Genomic DNA, 16,186 nt, shown 5'->3' on the forward strand with positions numbered 1-16,186 from the left:
CCCCCAAATCTCTTGCTATAGGGTATGAGGGAAGAGTGTGATGTGGGTGTTGTAAGTTGTAGCTGTTACATTTTTCTATCGTCAACATTTATCTCTTCGGTACTTGTGTAGTTTCACGGCGCCAGCACGGATAGTGGGGGTATGAACTATCCATGTTGGCATGGAGTTAAGTTAGTTTATTTTAGATAGTTTGCCGAGCGTAGAAACCGGAAGTAGCACGGCGCCATGCTGGCGCCGTGAAACTACACAAGTACCATCTCTTCTTAGGTATTATATAAAGCATGCTTTATAATCGTGTTTTCCCTGTGTAAATGTAATGCCCCATGCACACAGGGGGGCAAATGTAATAGGGTGTAATAGGGTTCAGAAAGTGAGAGATTTTGGGAGAGTTTACACTGCAAAACCAGGTTGATTTTGCCATGTAATTGATTGCTGCTTTAAAAAACAAGGGAAAACTCTCCCAAAATCTCTCACTTTCTGAAACTCTCACCCTATTACATTTGGCCCAGGGCGTCTGATCCTCCATGCTGAGCGATACTGCTTAGCACATATCGCCCAGCACAGATCACTCAGTACATAGCGATGTGTTCTAAGCTATATGGCATGGCCAGTGTTCTCCGAGAACACTGGCGAAGACTAGATTTATACTGCATGCAGTATAAATCTAGTCCGATGATGGGAATGTGCAGGACCTACACACAGAGCGATCAAAGCTTCATTTCTAAGCGATCTGGTCAGATAGCTTAGTAATAGGGCTACAAGCGCCCCGTGTGTATGTCACATTAATTAGTTTAGCCCTTCATGCAGTTTAGTCATTCTACAGTTCATGTATTTTAGCACATACACTGTAATGATACTTGCCTTCTTTTGAAAAAGCATTTCACGGATATAGTGATGGTGACACCTAGAAGTGAGGACATGTTAGTTAAGTTTTTGGGCATGGCTACCAAAAAGGGGTCGTGGCCTATATCTGCGATGATGCTGCTGCGAGGCCACGTCCTGTTTCCCCCTCTGTGGGGGCATGCTCAGCAGCTCCGTGAGCTGCTGGCTATGCCCCCAGCCCCTCTGGATCCAAGAATAAACACTGCTTCCTATTCACAGACAACAGGGGGGACTCCAAACTGGACCCCCCCCCCCCTCCTGGTCACGGGAGGGACACGGGAATGTCACAAAAAAACAGGACGTTCCCGCGATAAGCGGGACAGTTGAGAGGTATGTATATTTTTTTCCAGAAAAATGTAACCGCTGCATAATGTGGGCTAGTATTGCTACTACTTCAGGGAGTCACCTGCAGAGGAGGTTAGCCAAAAGTTTGAATTACTTTATTAAAAAGCTGCCCTGCAATGTTGAATATATGATAATAACAATGTCTATATACCATATTAATAGTAATATATATATTTTTTTCTGAAGGTTATGTTAGGATATTTGAAGTTCCAGCTGGTGCACGTCATTTGCTCATTCAAGAAACTGATTCATATGCTCACAATATTGGTAAGTGGAGAAACACACTACAAATGTGTCTCCTGTACAATGAGGTAATAATGGTTCATGTTGCATGGATCATGTTTAAGCTACTAATTGTTTTACTGCTCTACTTAATGAGATGAATGGAATAGTTATGTCAGCATTAAAGCATAATAGGGTCTGAGTTTACAATTTTTTTTACAAGGAATGGGTAAGGTCCTGGCCTATGTTCATGAATAATGGTCCTTCGACTTGCAAAATTTGTAAATAAATAAAAAAGGCTAGTAAAAGCACAGCAAAAAAAATGAGCGTTCTAATGAGAAGATATTACAAATCCCCAAGGAGAGTCCAAGTTTGTGGTTGGTTGCAATGCCTGACCAATCCAACACTGGACAGGAAGAGGAGGCTCTTTCCACCATTTGCACGCCGTCTGCAAGTGCTGGAAGGAGCACCCACTGTCCAGTTCCTGATATTAACAATGAAGGTGTCACTGTTGAAGTGCACCAGAATAAGGATATTGATGTAGCTGGTACTGAGGAGGAAGTTGACGAGAATGATTCTGCTGTGATGTGGTTTGATTAAATCACGTACAGGGCGAGACAGTTGTTGACTGTGGGGTGAAAAAGCACATCATCATGTAGGCACAGAAGACTAAAAGCTCCACGTCATTGGTCTGGAATTATTTCTACCCCAATCTGGACAACAATTGTATCACCATATGTAGCCTATGTAAAGCTGTAAGTAGTAGGGGTAAGGATCTTAACTCCCTTATACGTCACCTGCAGCACATTTATTATAAGTCACTATCAAGTTCAGAAGCTTTGCCTCCAGTGACAACTAAATCTCTTTGTCCTGTTGTATCCAAGCAACTGCATTCCACACCACCATCTCCCTCCTCGTCAATGTCATCCTCAATCAGGATCTGAAGTAGTCCTTCAGGCCATGTCACTGGCATGACTGACTCCTCTCCTATCCGGTATTCCTCTAGAGGATCCTACAGTGCTACGCCTACTGCTACCACTGCTGCTATTGCTGCTGGGAGTCGTTCATCATCCCAGAGAGGAAGTGGCAACCGCACTATTTCCACATGTTGGTGTTACACGTCCCTCTGGTATCTGTCATTAGTTCAGTGGGAGTTATAAAATGAATGGAGGTATGTGTCCTCGGTACCAAATCCTGTTTAGATTCCACTTCACTAGGCAGGCGATACCCTGAATGTACAGACGTCAGAAAAAGTGTCCTCGGTGTCTTGAAAAATGCGGTTGTACATTTGTCCATGGGCATGTGGACAAATGGTACAAGGCAAACTAAGGAATATATGACTGACAGCCCATTGGGTAGATATATCACCTTATGCAGCAGCAACAGCCAGTGGAACCAGCAGCAGCATCTCAGAAACGCCAGCTCTTTCCAAGGCAGGCTATGCTGTATATCACTGGTTTCAGTAAGAGGCACAATGCGGAGAACCTCTTAGAGAAACTGAGGGAAATCATTTCACAATGGCATATCCCACTATGACTCTCCTGGGGATTCGTGGTATCCGACAACGCTACCAATATTGTGCAGGCATTACATTTGGGCAAATTCCAAGCATGTCCCATGTTATGCTCACAAAATACTTTTGGTGGAGCAGCTTTTTTTGACAATTGACAGGGACGTGCAGGAGATGTTTTCGATGGCCAAAAACACTGGAGCGCCAGCAAACCCTGTTGAACTTGCCCTGCAATCACCTGAAGCAAGAGGTCATGATGCAGTGAAACTCAACCCTATATATATTCTTTAGTGGATAGAGGAGCAGCAAAAGGCCATTCAAGCCTATACATCCACCTATGACATATGCAAAGGAGGGGGTATGCACCTGACTCGAGAGCAATGGATAATGATTTCCGTGTTGTGCAAGGTTCTCCAAACCTTTGAACTTGCCACACTTTAAGTCCGTTCAGACACTGCCAGCTTGAATCAGGTCATTCACCTCATCAGACTTTTGCAGAATCAGCTGGAGAAAGTGAAAGAGGAGCTAAAGAGTAGCAACTCCGCTAAGTGTGTGGATGAAGCTCTTCGTTCACTTTGCCAGGATTTGCGTGTGGTCAATCTGTTGAAACCAGACCACTACATTGTTGCCACCTTTCTTGATCCTGGGTTTAACATTTGCAGTCAACAAATTTCAAAATTTCATTTCAAACAGTCTGGTTTAAATTAATTGTAATTTATTTTTTCTTTTAAAGTGGCTCACCGTTGTATATGCTACTAGCGCTCGGGCTGTTGAGCCTGATTAGACGTTGGACCTGAAAGGGTTAAAGCCTACATTGTATCTCTGTTTCCGGTGGACACAAGTCTGCAGAGGTGCAAAGAACTGCTGGTGAGGAGATTGTCAGCTGAAGCGGAATGTGACACATCAACTGCACCTCCTTCACTTTCTTCCGCAACTGGGGCTGCAAGGAAAAAAGTTCCTAACCAACCCGCTAGCTGTGATGCAGGGCAGGCAGGAGCAAGTTTGGACATCTGATCCAGACTGAAGGAGCTGCCAACAATTTCTGATGTTTACTGCCACTGTATATGATGCTGTCACCATTGAAAAAATGGTGGAGGATTACATCAGTGACAGCATCTAAGTAGGCATGTAAGACATTCCGTATATGTACTGGAAGAAAAAGAGGCAATTTTGAGGCCCCTGTACAGACTGGCTCTATTTTACCTAAATTGCCTCCCCCTCCAGTGTGTACTCTGAAATAATTTTTAGTGCCACCGGAAACTTTGTCAGCATGCGGCATAGGAGGTTGCTATAACAAAATGTGGAGAAGATGATGTTAGTCAAAATGAATTAGAAATTCTTCCAGCAAGACCAGCAATTGCCTCCAGAGAGTACAGAGGGACCTGTGATGGTGTATTCCAGCTAGGGCGAATTAATACTCTGTGAAGATGTACACACTGAAGGGGGTGAGGAATCAGTGGATGAGCATGACATCTTGTCTCTGTAGAGCCAGTTTGTACAGGTAGAGATTAATTGCTTCTTTTTTGTGGGGCCCAAACAAACCAATCATTTAAGCCACAGTCATGTGGCAGACCCTGTCGCTGAAATGATTGGTTTATTAAAGTGTGTGCATGTCCTGTTTACTATTCAACATAAGGGTGGGCAGGGCTGCCATCAGGGCCCAGGACTAACAATATAGGCAGCCCCCCCTCCCCCTATTGTTACAAGCAATTGCCTATTGTGTCAAAGGTGCAGGGACATGTCCCTACTTCCCGTGTTGCCTCTGCTGATGTCAGCTAATGCTGATTTGCTAGCAGGGCAACTTCCTGTTGTGGTGGACGCGCACAGACACGCCCAGAGGCAGCATACAGCTTGCAGAGGGACAGTGTGCATATCCAGTGACACCACAGACCCAAGAAGTGCATTTTAACCCCTGAAAGCCTGCATTTGTGGTGTGAATGGGGTATAGGAGGGCCCAGAGATGGGACACTACAGGGCACTTTGTGAGGCTCAGGTGCACAGCAGCAAATATAGGAAGCGTGGTGGGCAGCGAGAGGGAAGCAAGTGTTTCGGGCGACGGAAGTCTAAGGAGGGCCCAGAGATGGAAAACTGCAGTGCACTTTGTGAGGCTCAGATGAGGTGCGCGGCCACAAATATAGGAAGCGCTGTGGGCCGCAGGAGGGGGCTAGCAGCCAGTTTTCAGCAGCACTGCTGGCTAGGGGACAACACGCTACTGTTAGTGAGGGGGGGGGGTGATGGCTGGCTGCTTTGTGGGCGATAGAGTTGCCTGGGTCCAATGGCATATCCCACTATGACTCTCCTGGGGATTCGTGGTATCCGACAACGCTACCAATATTGTGCAGGCATTACATTTGGGCAAATTCCAAGCATGTCCCATGTTATGCTCACAAAATACTTTTGGTGGAGCAGCTTTTTTTGACAATTGACAGGGACGTGCAGGAGATGTTTTCGATGGCCAAAAACACTGGAGCGCCAGCAAACCCTGTTGAACTTGCCCTGCAATCACCTGAAGCAAGAGGTCATGATGCAGTGAAACTCAACCCTATATATATTCTTTAGTGGATAGAGGAGCAGCAAAAGGCCATTCAAGCCTATACATCCACCTATGACATATGCAAAGGAGGGGGTATGCACCTGACTCGAGAGCAATGGATAATGATTTCCGTGTTGTGCAAGGTTCTCCAAACCTTTGAACTTGCCACACTTTAAGTCCGTTCAGACACTGCCAGCTTGAATCAGGTCATTCACCTCATCAGACTTTTGCAGAATCAGCTGGAGAAAGTGAAAGAGGAGCTAAAGAGTAGCAACTCCGCTAAGTGTGTGGATGAAGCTCTTCGTTCACTTTGCCAGGATTTGCGTGTGGTCAATCTGTTGAAACCAGACCACTACATTGTTGCCACCTTTCTTGATCCTGGGTTTAACATTTGCAGTCAACAAATTTCAAAATTTCATTTCAAACAGTCTGGTTTAAATTAATTGTAATTTATTTTTTCTTTTAAAGTGGCTCACCGTTGTATATGCTACTAGCGCTCGGGCTGTTGAGCCTGATTAGACGTTGGACCTGAAAGGGTTAAAGCCTACATTGTATCTCTGTTTCCGGTGGACACAAGTCTGCAGAGGTGCAAAGAACTGCTGGTGAGGAGATTGTCAGCTGAAGCGGAATGTGACACATCAACTGCACCTCCTTCACTTTCTTCCGCAACTGGGGCTGCAAGGAAAAAAGTTCCTAACCAACCCGCTAGCTGTGATGCAGGGCAGGCAGGAGCAAGTTTGGACATCTGATCCAGACTGAAGGAGCTGCCAACAATTTCTGATGTTTACTGCCACTGTATATGATGCTGTCACCATTGAAAAAATGGTGGAGGATTACATCAGTGACAGCATCTAAGTAGGCATGTAAGACATTCCGTATATGTACTGGAAGAAAAAGAGGCAATTTTGAGGCCCCTGTACAGACTGGCTCTATTTTACCTAAATTGCCTCCCCCTCCAGTGTGTACTCTGAAATAATTTTTAGTGCCACCGGAAACTTTGTCAGCATGCGGCATAGGAGGTTGCTATAACAAAATGTGGAGAAGATGATGTTAGTCAAAATGAATTAGAAATTCTTCCAGCAAGACCAGCAATTGCCTCCAGAGAGTACAGAGGGACCTGTGATGGTGTATTCCAGCTAGGGCGAATTAATACTCTGTGAAGATGTACACACTGAAGGGGGTGAGGAATCAGTGGATGAGCATGACATCTTGTCTCTGTAGAGCCAGTTTGTACAGGTAGAGATTAATTGCTTCTTTTTTGTGGGGCCCAAACAAACCAATCATTTAAGCCACAGTCATGTGGCAGACCCTGTCGCTGAAATGATTGGTTTATTAAAGTGTGTGCATGTCCTGTTTACTATTCAACATAAGGGTGGGCAGGGCTGCCATCAGGGCCCAGGACTAACAATATAGGCAGCCCCCCCTCCCCCTATTGTTACAAGCAATTGCCTATTGTGTCAAAGGTGCAGGGACATGTCCCTACTTCCCGTGTTGCCTCTGCTGATGTCAGCTAATGCTGATTTGCTAGCAGGGCAACTTCCTGTTGTGGTGGACGCGCACAGACACGCCCAGAGGCAGCATACAGCTTGCAGAGGGACAGTGTGCATATCCAGTGACACCACAGACCCAAGAAGTGCATTTTAACCCCTGAAAGCCTGCATTTGTGGTGTGAATGGGGTATAGGAGGGCCCAGAGATGGGACACTACAGGGCACTTTGTGAGGCTCAGGTGCACAGCAGCAAATATAGGAAGCGTGGTGGGCAGCGAGAGGGAAGCAAGTGTTTCGGGCGACGGAAGTCTAAGGAGGGCCCAGAGATGGAAAACTGCAGTGCACTTTGTGAGGCTCAGATGAGGTGCGCGGCCACAAATATAGGAAGCGCTGTGGGCCGCAGGAGGGGGCTAGCAGCCAGTTTTCAGCAGCACTGCTGGCTAGGGGACAACACGCTACTGTTAGTGAGGGGGGGGGGGTGATGGCTGGCTGCTTTGTGGGCGATAGAGTTGCCTGGGTCCAATGGCATATCCCACTATGACTCTCCTGGGGATTCGTGGTATCCGACAACGCTACCAATATTGTGCAGGCATTACATTTGGGCAAATTCCAAGCATGTCCCATGTTATGCTCACAAAATACTTTTGGTGGAGCAGCTTTTTTTGACAATTGACAGGGACGTGCAGGAGATGTTTTCGATGGCCAAAAACACTGGAGCGCCAGCAAACCCTGTTGAACTTGCCCTGCAATCACCTGAAGCAAGAGGTCATGATGCAGTGAAACTCAACCCTATATATATTCTTTAGTGGATAGAGGAGCAGCAAAAGGCCATTCAAGCCTATACATCCACCTATGACATATGCAAAGGAGGGGGTATGCACCTGACTCGAGAGCAATGGATAATGATTTCCGTGTTGTGCAAGGTTCTCCAAACCTTTGAACTTGCCACACTTTAAGTCCGTTCAGACACTGCCAGCTTGAATCAGGTCATTCACCTCATCAGACTTTTGCAGAATCAGCTGGAGAAAGTGAAAGAGGAGCTAAAGAGTAGCAACTCCGCTAAGTGTGTGGATGAAGCTCTTCGTTCACTTTGCCAGGATTTGCGTGTGGTCAATCTGTTGAAACCAGACCACTACATTGTTGCCACCTTTCTTGATCCTGGGTTTAACATTTGCAGTCAACAAATTTCAAAATTTCATTTCAAACAGTCTGGTTTAAATTAATTGTAATTTATTTTTTCTTTTAAAGTGGCTCACCGTTGTATATGCTACTAGCGCTCGGGCTGTTGAGCCTGATTAGACGTTGGACCTGAAAGGGTTAAAGCCTACATTGTATCTCTGTTTCCGGTGGACACAAGTCTGCAGAGGTGCAAAGAACTGCTGGTGAGGAGATTGTCAGCTGAAGCGGAATGTGACACATCAACTGCACCTCCTTCACTTTCTTCCGCAACTGGGGCTGCAAGGAAAAAAGTTCCTAACCAACCCGCTAGCTGTGATGCAGGGCAGGCAGGAGCAAGTTTGGACATCTGATCCAGACTGAAGGAGCTGCCAACAATTTCTGATGTTTACTGCCACTGTATATGATGCTGTCACCATTGAAAAAATGGTGGAGGATTACATCAGTGACAGCATCTAAGTAGGCATGTAAGACATTCCGTATATGTACTGGAAGAAAAAGAGGCAATTTTGAGGCCCCTGTACAGACTGGCTCTATTTTACCTTAATTGCCTCCCCCTCCAGTGTGTACTCTTAAATAATTTTTAGTGCCACCGGAAACTTTGTCAGCATGCGGCATAGGAGGTTGCTATAACAAAATGTGGAGAAGATGATGTTAGTCAAAATGAATTAGAAATTCTTCCAGCAAGACCAGCAATTGCCTCCAGAGAGTACAGAGGGACCTGTGATGGTGTATTCCAGCTAGGGCGAATTAATACTCTGTGAAGATGTACACACTGAAGGGGGTGAGGAATCAGTGGATGAGCATGACATCTTGTCTCTGTAGAGCCAGTTTGTACAGGTAGAGATTAATTGCTTCTTTTTTGTGGGGCCCAAACAAACCAATCATTTAAGCCACAGTCATGTGGCAGACCCTGTCGCTGAAATGATTGGTTTATTAAAGTGTGTGCATGTCCTGTTTACTATTCAACATAAGGGTGGGCAGGGCTGCCATCAGGGCCCAGGACTAACAATATAGGCAGCCCCCCCTCCCCCTATTGTTACAAGCAATTGCCTATTGTGTCAAAGGTGCAGGGACATGTCCCTACTTCCCGTGTTGCCTCTGCTGATGTCAGCTAATGCTGATTTGCTAGCAGGGCAACTTCCTGTTGTGGTGGACGCGCACAGACACGCCCAGAGGCAGCATACAGCTTGCAGAGGGACAGTGTGCATATCCAGTGACACCACAGACCCAAGAAGTGCATTTTAACCCCTGAAAGCCTGCATTTGTGGTGTGAATGGGGTATAGGAGGGCCCAGAGATGGGACACTACAGGGCACTTTGTGAGGCTCAGGTGCACAGCAGCAAATATAGGAAGCGTGGTGGGCAGCGAGAGGGAAGCAAGTGTTTCGGGCGACGGAAGTCTAAGGAGGGCCCAGAGATGGAAAACTGCAGTGCACTTTGTGAGGCTCAGATGAGGTGCGCGGCCACAAATATAGGAAGCGCTGTGGGCCGCAGGAGGGGGCTAGCAGCCAGTTTTCAGCAGCACTGCTGGCTAGGGGACAACACGCTACTGTTAGTGAGGGGGGGGGGGTGATGGCTGGCTGCTTTGTGGGCGATAGAGTTGCCTGGGTCCTCCACTCTGTCAGAGGGGCCGGGCCCAGGACAGTGGCAGCCCCTGGCGAGACACGGGAATGTCCCCAAAAACCGGGACATTCCCGCGTTAAGCAGGACAGTTGGGAGGTATGTTGCAATATGTGCTCTTTGGGACCTAATATTTAAACCTGCCATCCTGTCTGCCACTGCAGTGCCACTCCTAGATGTGCCAGGTGTTTCTGCCGCCCACATGTGTCGCTAAGCATAGTCCTCAAGCTACCTTGGTGCAACTTATTGGCCTAAAAACAATGTTGTGAGGTGTCAGCTGTTTAGAATAGACTGCAAATGAGTGTAAATTAATGTTATTCAGGTTAATAATAGCATAGGAATGAAAAAATAATTCTGTGATTTTAGCAGTTTTTATGTCCCCCCCCCCCCCCCCCCCCCCCCCCAAAATACAGATCTTAAACCAAAATCTGAAAGGGTGGTTTTGCCAAAACTAATCCAGATCCAAAACACAAAGGGAGCTCCAGATCCAAATACACAAACCCCTAAAAGTGTGCACACCCTTAGTTTAACATAACATGCTAATGTGAATAAATGTGGTGCAGTGCAACAAGATTTACAGAAATACTTACACATGTGCATGCATATATTTCTATAAGGTGGTATATTTGTGTGTGTGAGTGTGTATGTGTGTGTGGGTCTGTGGGGGGGGGGGGAACAATATTTTGCCTCCGGGCTACTGGGGTAAATTTACATCACTGCTCCAAACAGGTGACTTATGATGTACATACATTAACTGTAGGATTGTGAAAAACTTTCAAAGGATATGTTAAATAGGATGTGTTTTAGTGGCAATGTGCTAACAGATGATATCCACATAATAGACTTTTAGTACAGTCTGCAATATCAATCACTTGTGTCTGTATTGATAACTTTAACGATCATACATTTAGAAAATTTGTAAATAACTTGTCCTCCTAATATCTTATATTTTTATGTCTAGCTATCCGAAATCAGGCAACAGGAAGGTTCATATTAAATGATGAAAATGAGAGTTTACAGGATTCAAAAGTATTTGTGAAAATGGGTATTGAATGGGAATATCGAAATGATGACAACCGAGAAACAATTCAGACCATGGGGCCTTTGCGTAATTCAATTGTCATTCTTGTAAGTTTATGAACATCACTATTGTATGTATTTTATAGAATTACTACATTCACATGAAAGCACAGCGGTTTCTGATATTAAATTGCATTGCAGTGCATTTCTTGTGTTTAAAGTGTTATTCATGTTTTAGACTTTCACAACGGGTCGCTACAGGGTACATGAAAATGTCCAAATTTTTTCATGATAGTCCCAATTTGAGGGCTCATTTTGCCTTATTGATTGGGATTGTATAGTCCAGGTTGGCTGGGTAATTGGGGATAACAGTAACCAGATTTTTGGTGCCCCGTGCCAGAAAGAGAATTGGTGCCGACCCCCCCCCCCCCCAGCTCCCTTCTATCCACTATGGCTTACTTAAGACCGGATTGCACGGCCAGAAATTTGTATGGCTGCTGATTATCGCTAGACGGCATATACATATGTGCCACAATGTTTGTGCGCAAAGCAGTGATTGACAGGAAGTAGGTTTCTGTGGGTGGTAACACTGGTAAAGTGGCCGTTTCATGAAAGTGCCAAGGAAAAATGCTGGGAGTGTCAGGGAAAATGCAGGCGTGCCTAAACGTTTAAGGTGTGGGTGCGTGAAATCGACAAGGCAGAATTTTAATCTATTTTTGGAAAGAAGAGAAAGTATGTCTCTGTGTGGTGCACAGGTGTGTGCGACTGATTGCCCCACGTTCCCCTTTCCCCAAAACTCACAGAATTTTAATCTAGCGTCTACTTGAATGTGTGCCACTGCAAATTCAAGGCTGTGTGATTAGGTCTGAATTACCCCGATAAAGCGCATGTATGATTCCCAGTATGCATTCTTGACAAAGAGAGCATACTCTCGAAATGCGTTGGGGAACTAGAGGAAACCACCCGAACAGAAGCCAGGCTGACCGGAAGCCGCGGGTACCGAACTTCTGGTCACGGACAAGCCGCTGATAACACCAAGCAGCAAGAAGATCTTTCCTGCTGCTGCTTGGACACAGACGCCAGAGGTGTAGGTAAGCTTAGGGGACAGTCAGAGAGTATATCTTCCTCATTCTAATGCGACACCAAGCACCACTGCCCGGCAACTCCGGGCACCTCTTACTTGCTCCAGAGAGAGCTGTAAACATCACCTTTTTCCTGGCTTATCATTGCTTTGGATAAAAATTGTTTTGTTATTGATTTGTTATTGCTTAAAGCAGTTTTAAAAAGCATGCACACACATATACAACTTATATAAAAACACCCAATAACAAGCGCTTTTTTCAATTAAACCCTATTACCCTCTATTTATAAAAAGCCGCTCCTGAGGCACAGAACTGCACTTTTTCCTATAAATGTTTAAAAATATGATTGTTGGTTATTTTCCCTGAAGTTTTGTATACTATGGAAAGTACTTCTGAGTTTGAACAATGGTGAATTTGATAATAGATGTATTTTCATTTGCTAATTTTAGCAGACAAGGAAATTTACACGACACACATGAGAATGCAAACTCAGACAAACACAGAGGAGCCACTTTCCAAACAGGCTATTTAGAACGATACCTAACTACTGTATTTATCCCTCTCCTCACTACAATAAATTACTAGTCTTCAGGTCATACAGGAGGGTCCGGCACAGTCCATAAAATCCAATATATGGAGGGTGCCCGCATAAACACCTCAGAGAAATATAGAGGAATTGATAATGCAGCACTCCAGACTTGTTTAAACGTACAGCACACTTCTTTAATCCAACACCGACGTTTCAACAAGTAAATGCTGTCATCAGGCTCACACAAAATACAAATAAACATACCTTTAAATAACACCAAAACCCGAGCCTTATGCCGCATCCCCACTCAGTGACATCATCATAGTGCATGCCTGCACGCAGGCACTTTTACACGGCTGACATAGCAACCCACAGAAAAATTAATCAAAAATATTGGAAAAATAAACACTAATAAACCATAAATAGTACCCACACATATACCACCGAACATAACAAAAAACGGGTATGGATGATTATATGTCAAACTTTCATTTTTAGTACTTAACGTATACTAACGTACAAAATAAATGACATGAATAAATTTAGTAAAAGGCATCAAAGACCTAGAATAGGCTCCATCTGTATGTGTGTGTGGAATATCCAGTCCTGGATTTAGAACAGCAGCAGGGCAAGGGAGAGCCAACCCAAATTTTATTAGGATGTATTGGAAATCACTGGCTGATTAGCAGCACCTGGTGCTTCCTAATACATGTGTGTTCAGGACAGAAGGATGGTGTTCCCAATGGCATTTGGTGCCTGGGCAAGATACTGATGCCACTGAAACACCCCAGGAAACAGAGGCTAATGCCCACTGGAGTCTTGTATGTGAGAGCCTCATTACAGGACTTTGGGGTAAACCAAAGGGAGGATATGAATCTGGTGCATGCCTTTGATAATGCGAAAGTGGTTAATGGTAAGGTGGGTGACTCTTTGCCGCCAGAGGATGTACCCAATTTTGAAAAATGTTTTACTATATCAGGCAACCGCTTTACAGGGAAAAATGGTAGACCAATAGTTACTGCCCCAAAAACTTGAGCAGTTGGTGTTGGGAGCTGCACATATGCATCTGTGGGGTGGCCATTTAGGGGAGGAAAAAACTCATACAATTGAGATTCTTTTTGCCAGGCATTCATCCTGCAGTCAAGAGTTTTTTACAGGAATGCCCTTTGTGTCAAAAGATGGCATTTTGGCCAGAGTTAAGGGCTCCCCTGGTACAGCTCCCTTTCATTTCTGTGCCTTTTGAGAGAATCAGTATGGATTTGATAGGGCCAGTGGAAAAATCTATTCTAGGCAATCAATAAATACTTGTGGTAGTGGATTATGCCACCCTATACCCAGAGGCTGTGCCACTGCCTATTATAAAGTTACTGTGTACCATCTGGGAATACTGAAGGAGGTATTAACGGGCCAATGTACTTAGTTTGTTTCTAAACTTATGAAAGATCTGTGCCGGTTAATTACTACCCGCAAAAAGATGTCTGGTAGAAATGTTTAATCAGACCCTAAAACAGATGATAAATAGGAAAAATTAGATTGGAATGTACTGTTACCATATGTAATGTTTGCAGTTAGAGAGGTTCCCCAATCTTCTACAGGTTTTAGCCCCTTTGAACTTTTGGGGGAGACAACCCAAAGGTATTCTGGATCTGTTAAAGGAAGGGTGGATTGGACAACCTTGCCAGGAGCCTAACATCATTCACTTTGTGTCCCGATTGTATGGCCGACTAAGGCAAATTGCGGCACTCCTGAATGAAACATATGGAAAGGGCTCAGCAGCTTTAAAAACATAGTTATGATATCACTGCAGTCAACCGGTCTTTTAACCCAGGAGACAAGGTGCTAGTGCTTGTGCCCAGTACACAAAGTAAGATGTATGGAACCGGTCAATCACAAAATTTGACAGGAGGGTAGTAGGAGGGAGGTACAAATCTACCATATAAACCTCTTAAAACCTTAGAAAGGAAGTGCCAGTCAGCTTCATTTTTATGTGTGGGCTGGAGCTGCATCTCCATCCTCCCCATTGTTAATCTGGCCCTGTGTGTACCCATGCACACAAAGCAATTATTGTATTTATTGTATGTGTGTCTCAAAGGGGTTGCTGAGAAACGACTCCTGTGACTTCAGAAAATAAGTTTTCCAAACATGAATTAACTGTCCAAGGTGGATGTGGCCCATTTAGCATTTGCCAGAAGAACTACAGGCAAGATGCATCAAGCTTCAAATAGTGATAAAACGGAGAGTGATAAATAACAGCCAATCATCTCCTACCTGTCATTTTTCAAACCCAGCCTGTAACATGACAGGTAGGAGCTGATTGGTTGCTTGCTTTTCACTATCCACTTTATCACTTTTTGAAGCTTGATGTGGCCCTAGGAGAGTTATTAGGAGCTGATTGGCTGGCTGTTTATCACTCTCCATTTTTTCGCTTTTTGAAGCTTGATATATCACCAACAATATCTCTAAAATTGCACTAAATTCCAATCATGTTCGCTTCCAACACTAAGTCCCCTACTAGTAAGGACTACACAAAAATCTCCAAAACCAATAGTGTTTTCTAAGCGCCTAATATATTAATATGCAAATTTTACATAAAAAAGGAACAATTATTCATATGTAAAATATATTTATTAAAAAGTTCCATAAAACAATGATTCCTTTTACACGGCTCCTTGTAGCTGGAGTAATTTATATAGCAGTAATTTTGGTACTTATGTATTATCTGGGCTCCCATGTTAAATGCACCCCATTTTTTCATACCCCTACTATCCAACTACGCATGGAGTTGATTTTATATAGTTTGGCGAGCGCAGCGAGCCACCGTGCCCGAAGCGTGGCGAGCGCAGCGAGTCCCGCGAGGGGACGCGGTCTCATAAGAAAAATGGGAGCCCAGATATTACACAAGTACCGTAATTTTTCTTTCACAGTTTGTAGCAGTTACCCAACGCGTTTCGTTTCAGCAAGAAACTTCATCAGTGGAAAAAACAATTGATCTTCTAATTGGTGCGCCTAATATAAGTATAATTACAGGAAGGTAGTAGTACTCCTTGAGATCTAAATGGAGTTTTATAGGCTTATATTTGGCTCATTCCTTCCAATGGGACCATCAATAAAAAGTTTGTATTTGATAGTGAACCATTAGTCACTTCTTAAGTGAGGTAATTCTTCTAATACACAGGTCTTCAATTAAGACAAGCCTTTATAAGGATATACTAAGGGATTATTGGAACTTCGTAATTATAAATAACCAATTTTTGTGAGGATAGTATTTCCTTAGAACATCATCAACAAGTCTTGTTGGCTGGACACCAAGCAGAGAGCACACACACACACTGATTGTTGAATAGAGGAGTTGGCGAAAAAAAATCTATTCCTCGAATAGGTGAATGCAATCTTACAGAATGATGTTCTAAGGAGATACTATCCTCCTCACAAAAATCGCCTATTTATAATTACGAAGTTCCAATAATCCCTCCATTATCCTTGTCTTAATTGAAAACCTGTGTATTAGAAGAATTACCTCACTTAAGAAGTGACTAATGGTTCACTATCAAATACAAGCTTTTTATTAATGGTCCCATTGGGAGGAATGAGCCAAATATAAGCCTATAAAACTCCATTTAGATCTCAAGGAGTACTACTACTTTCCAGTAATTATACTTATATAAGGCGCACAAATTAGAAGATCAATTGGTTTTTTTTCCCTGATGAAGTTTCTTGTTGAAACGAAACGCGCTGGTTAACTTCCACAAACTGTGAAAGAAAAATTACTGCTATAT

The 16,186-nt window shown here is 44.1% G+C and overlaps 1 protein-coding gene across 1 annotated transcript in view; it reads left to right on the forward strand.

Annotated features, from left to right (window-relative positions):
* The window catches only part of LOC146074120 (A disintegrin and metalloproteinase with thrombospondin motifs 2-like), a 301,085-nt gene that overhangs the window by 235,385 nt on the left and 49,514 nt on the right, over positions 1–16,186 (forward strand). Inside the window, exons 15-16 of the mRNA XM_083181900.1 lie at positions 1,414–1,494; positions 10,741–10,907. Coding sequence (XP_083038026.1) covers positions 1,414–1,494; positions 10,741–10,907 — 248 coding nt within the window. The remainder of the gene's footprint in view (positions 1–1,413; positions 1,495–10,740; positions 10,908–16,186) is intronic.

Source organism: Crinia signifera, chromosome 4, assembly GCF_055691185.1.
Source record: "Crinia signifera chromosome 4, ASM5569118v1, whole genome shotgun sequence".
Taxonomy (NCBI): domain Eukaryota; kingdom Metazoa; phylum Chordata; class Amphibia; order Anura; family Myobatrachidae; genus Crinia; species Crinia signifera.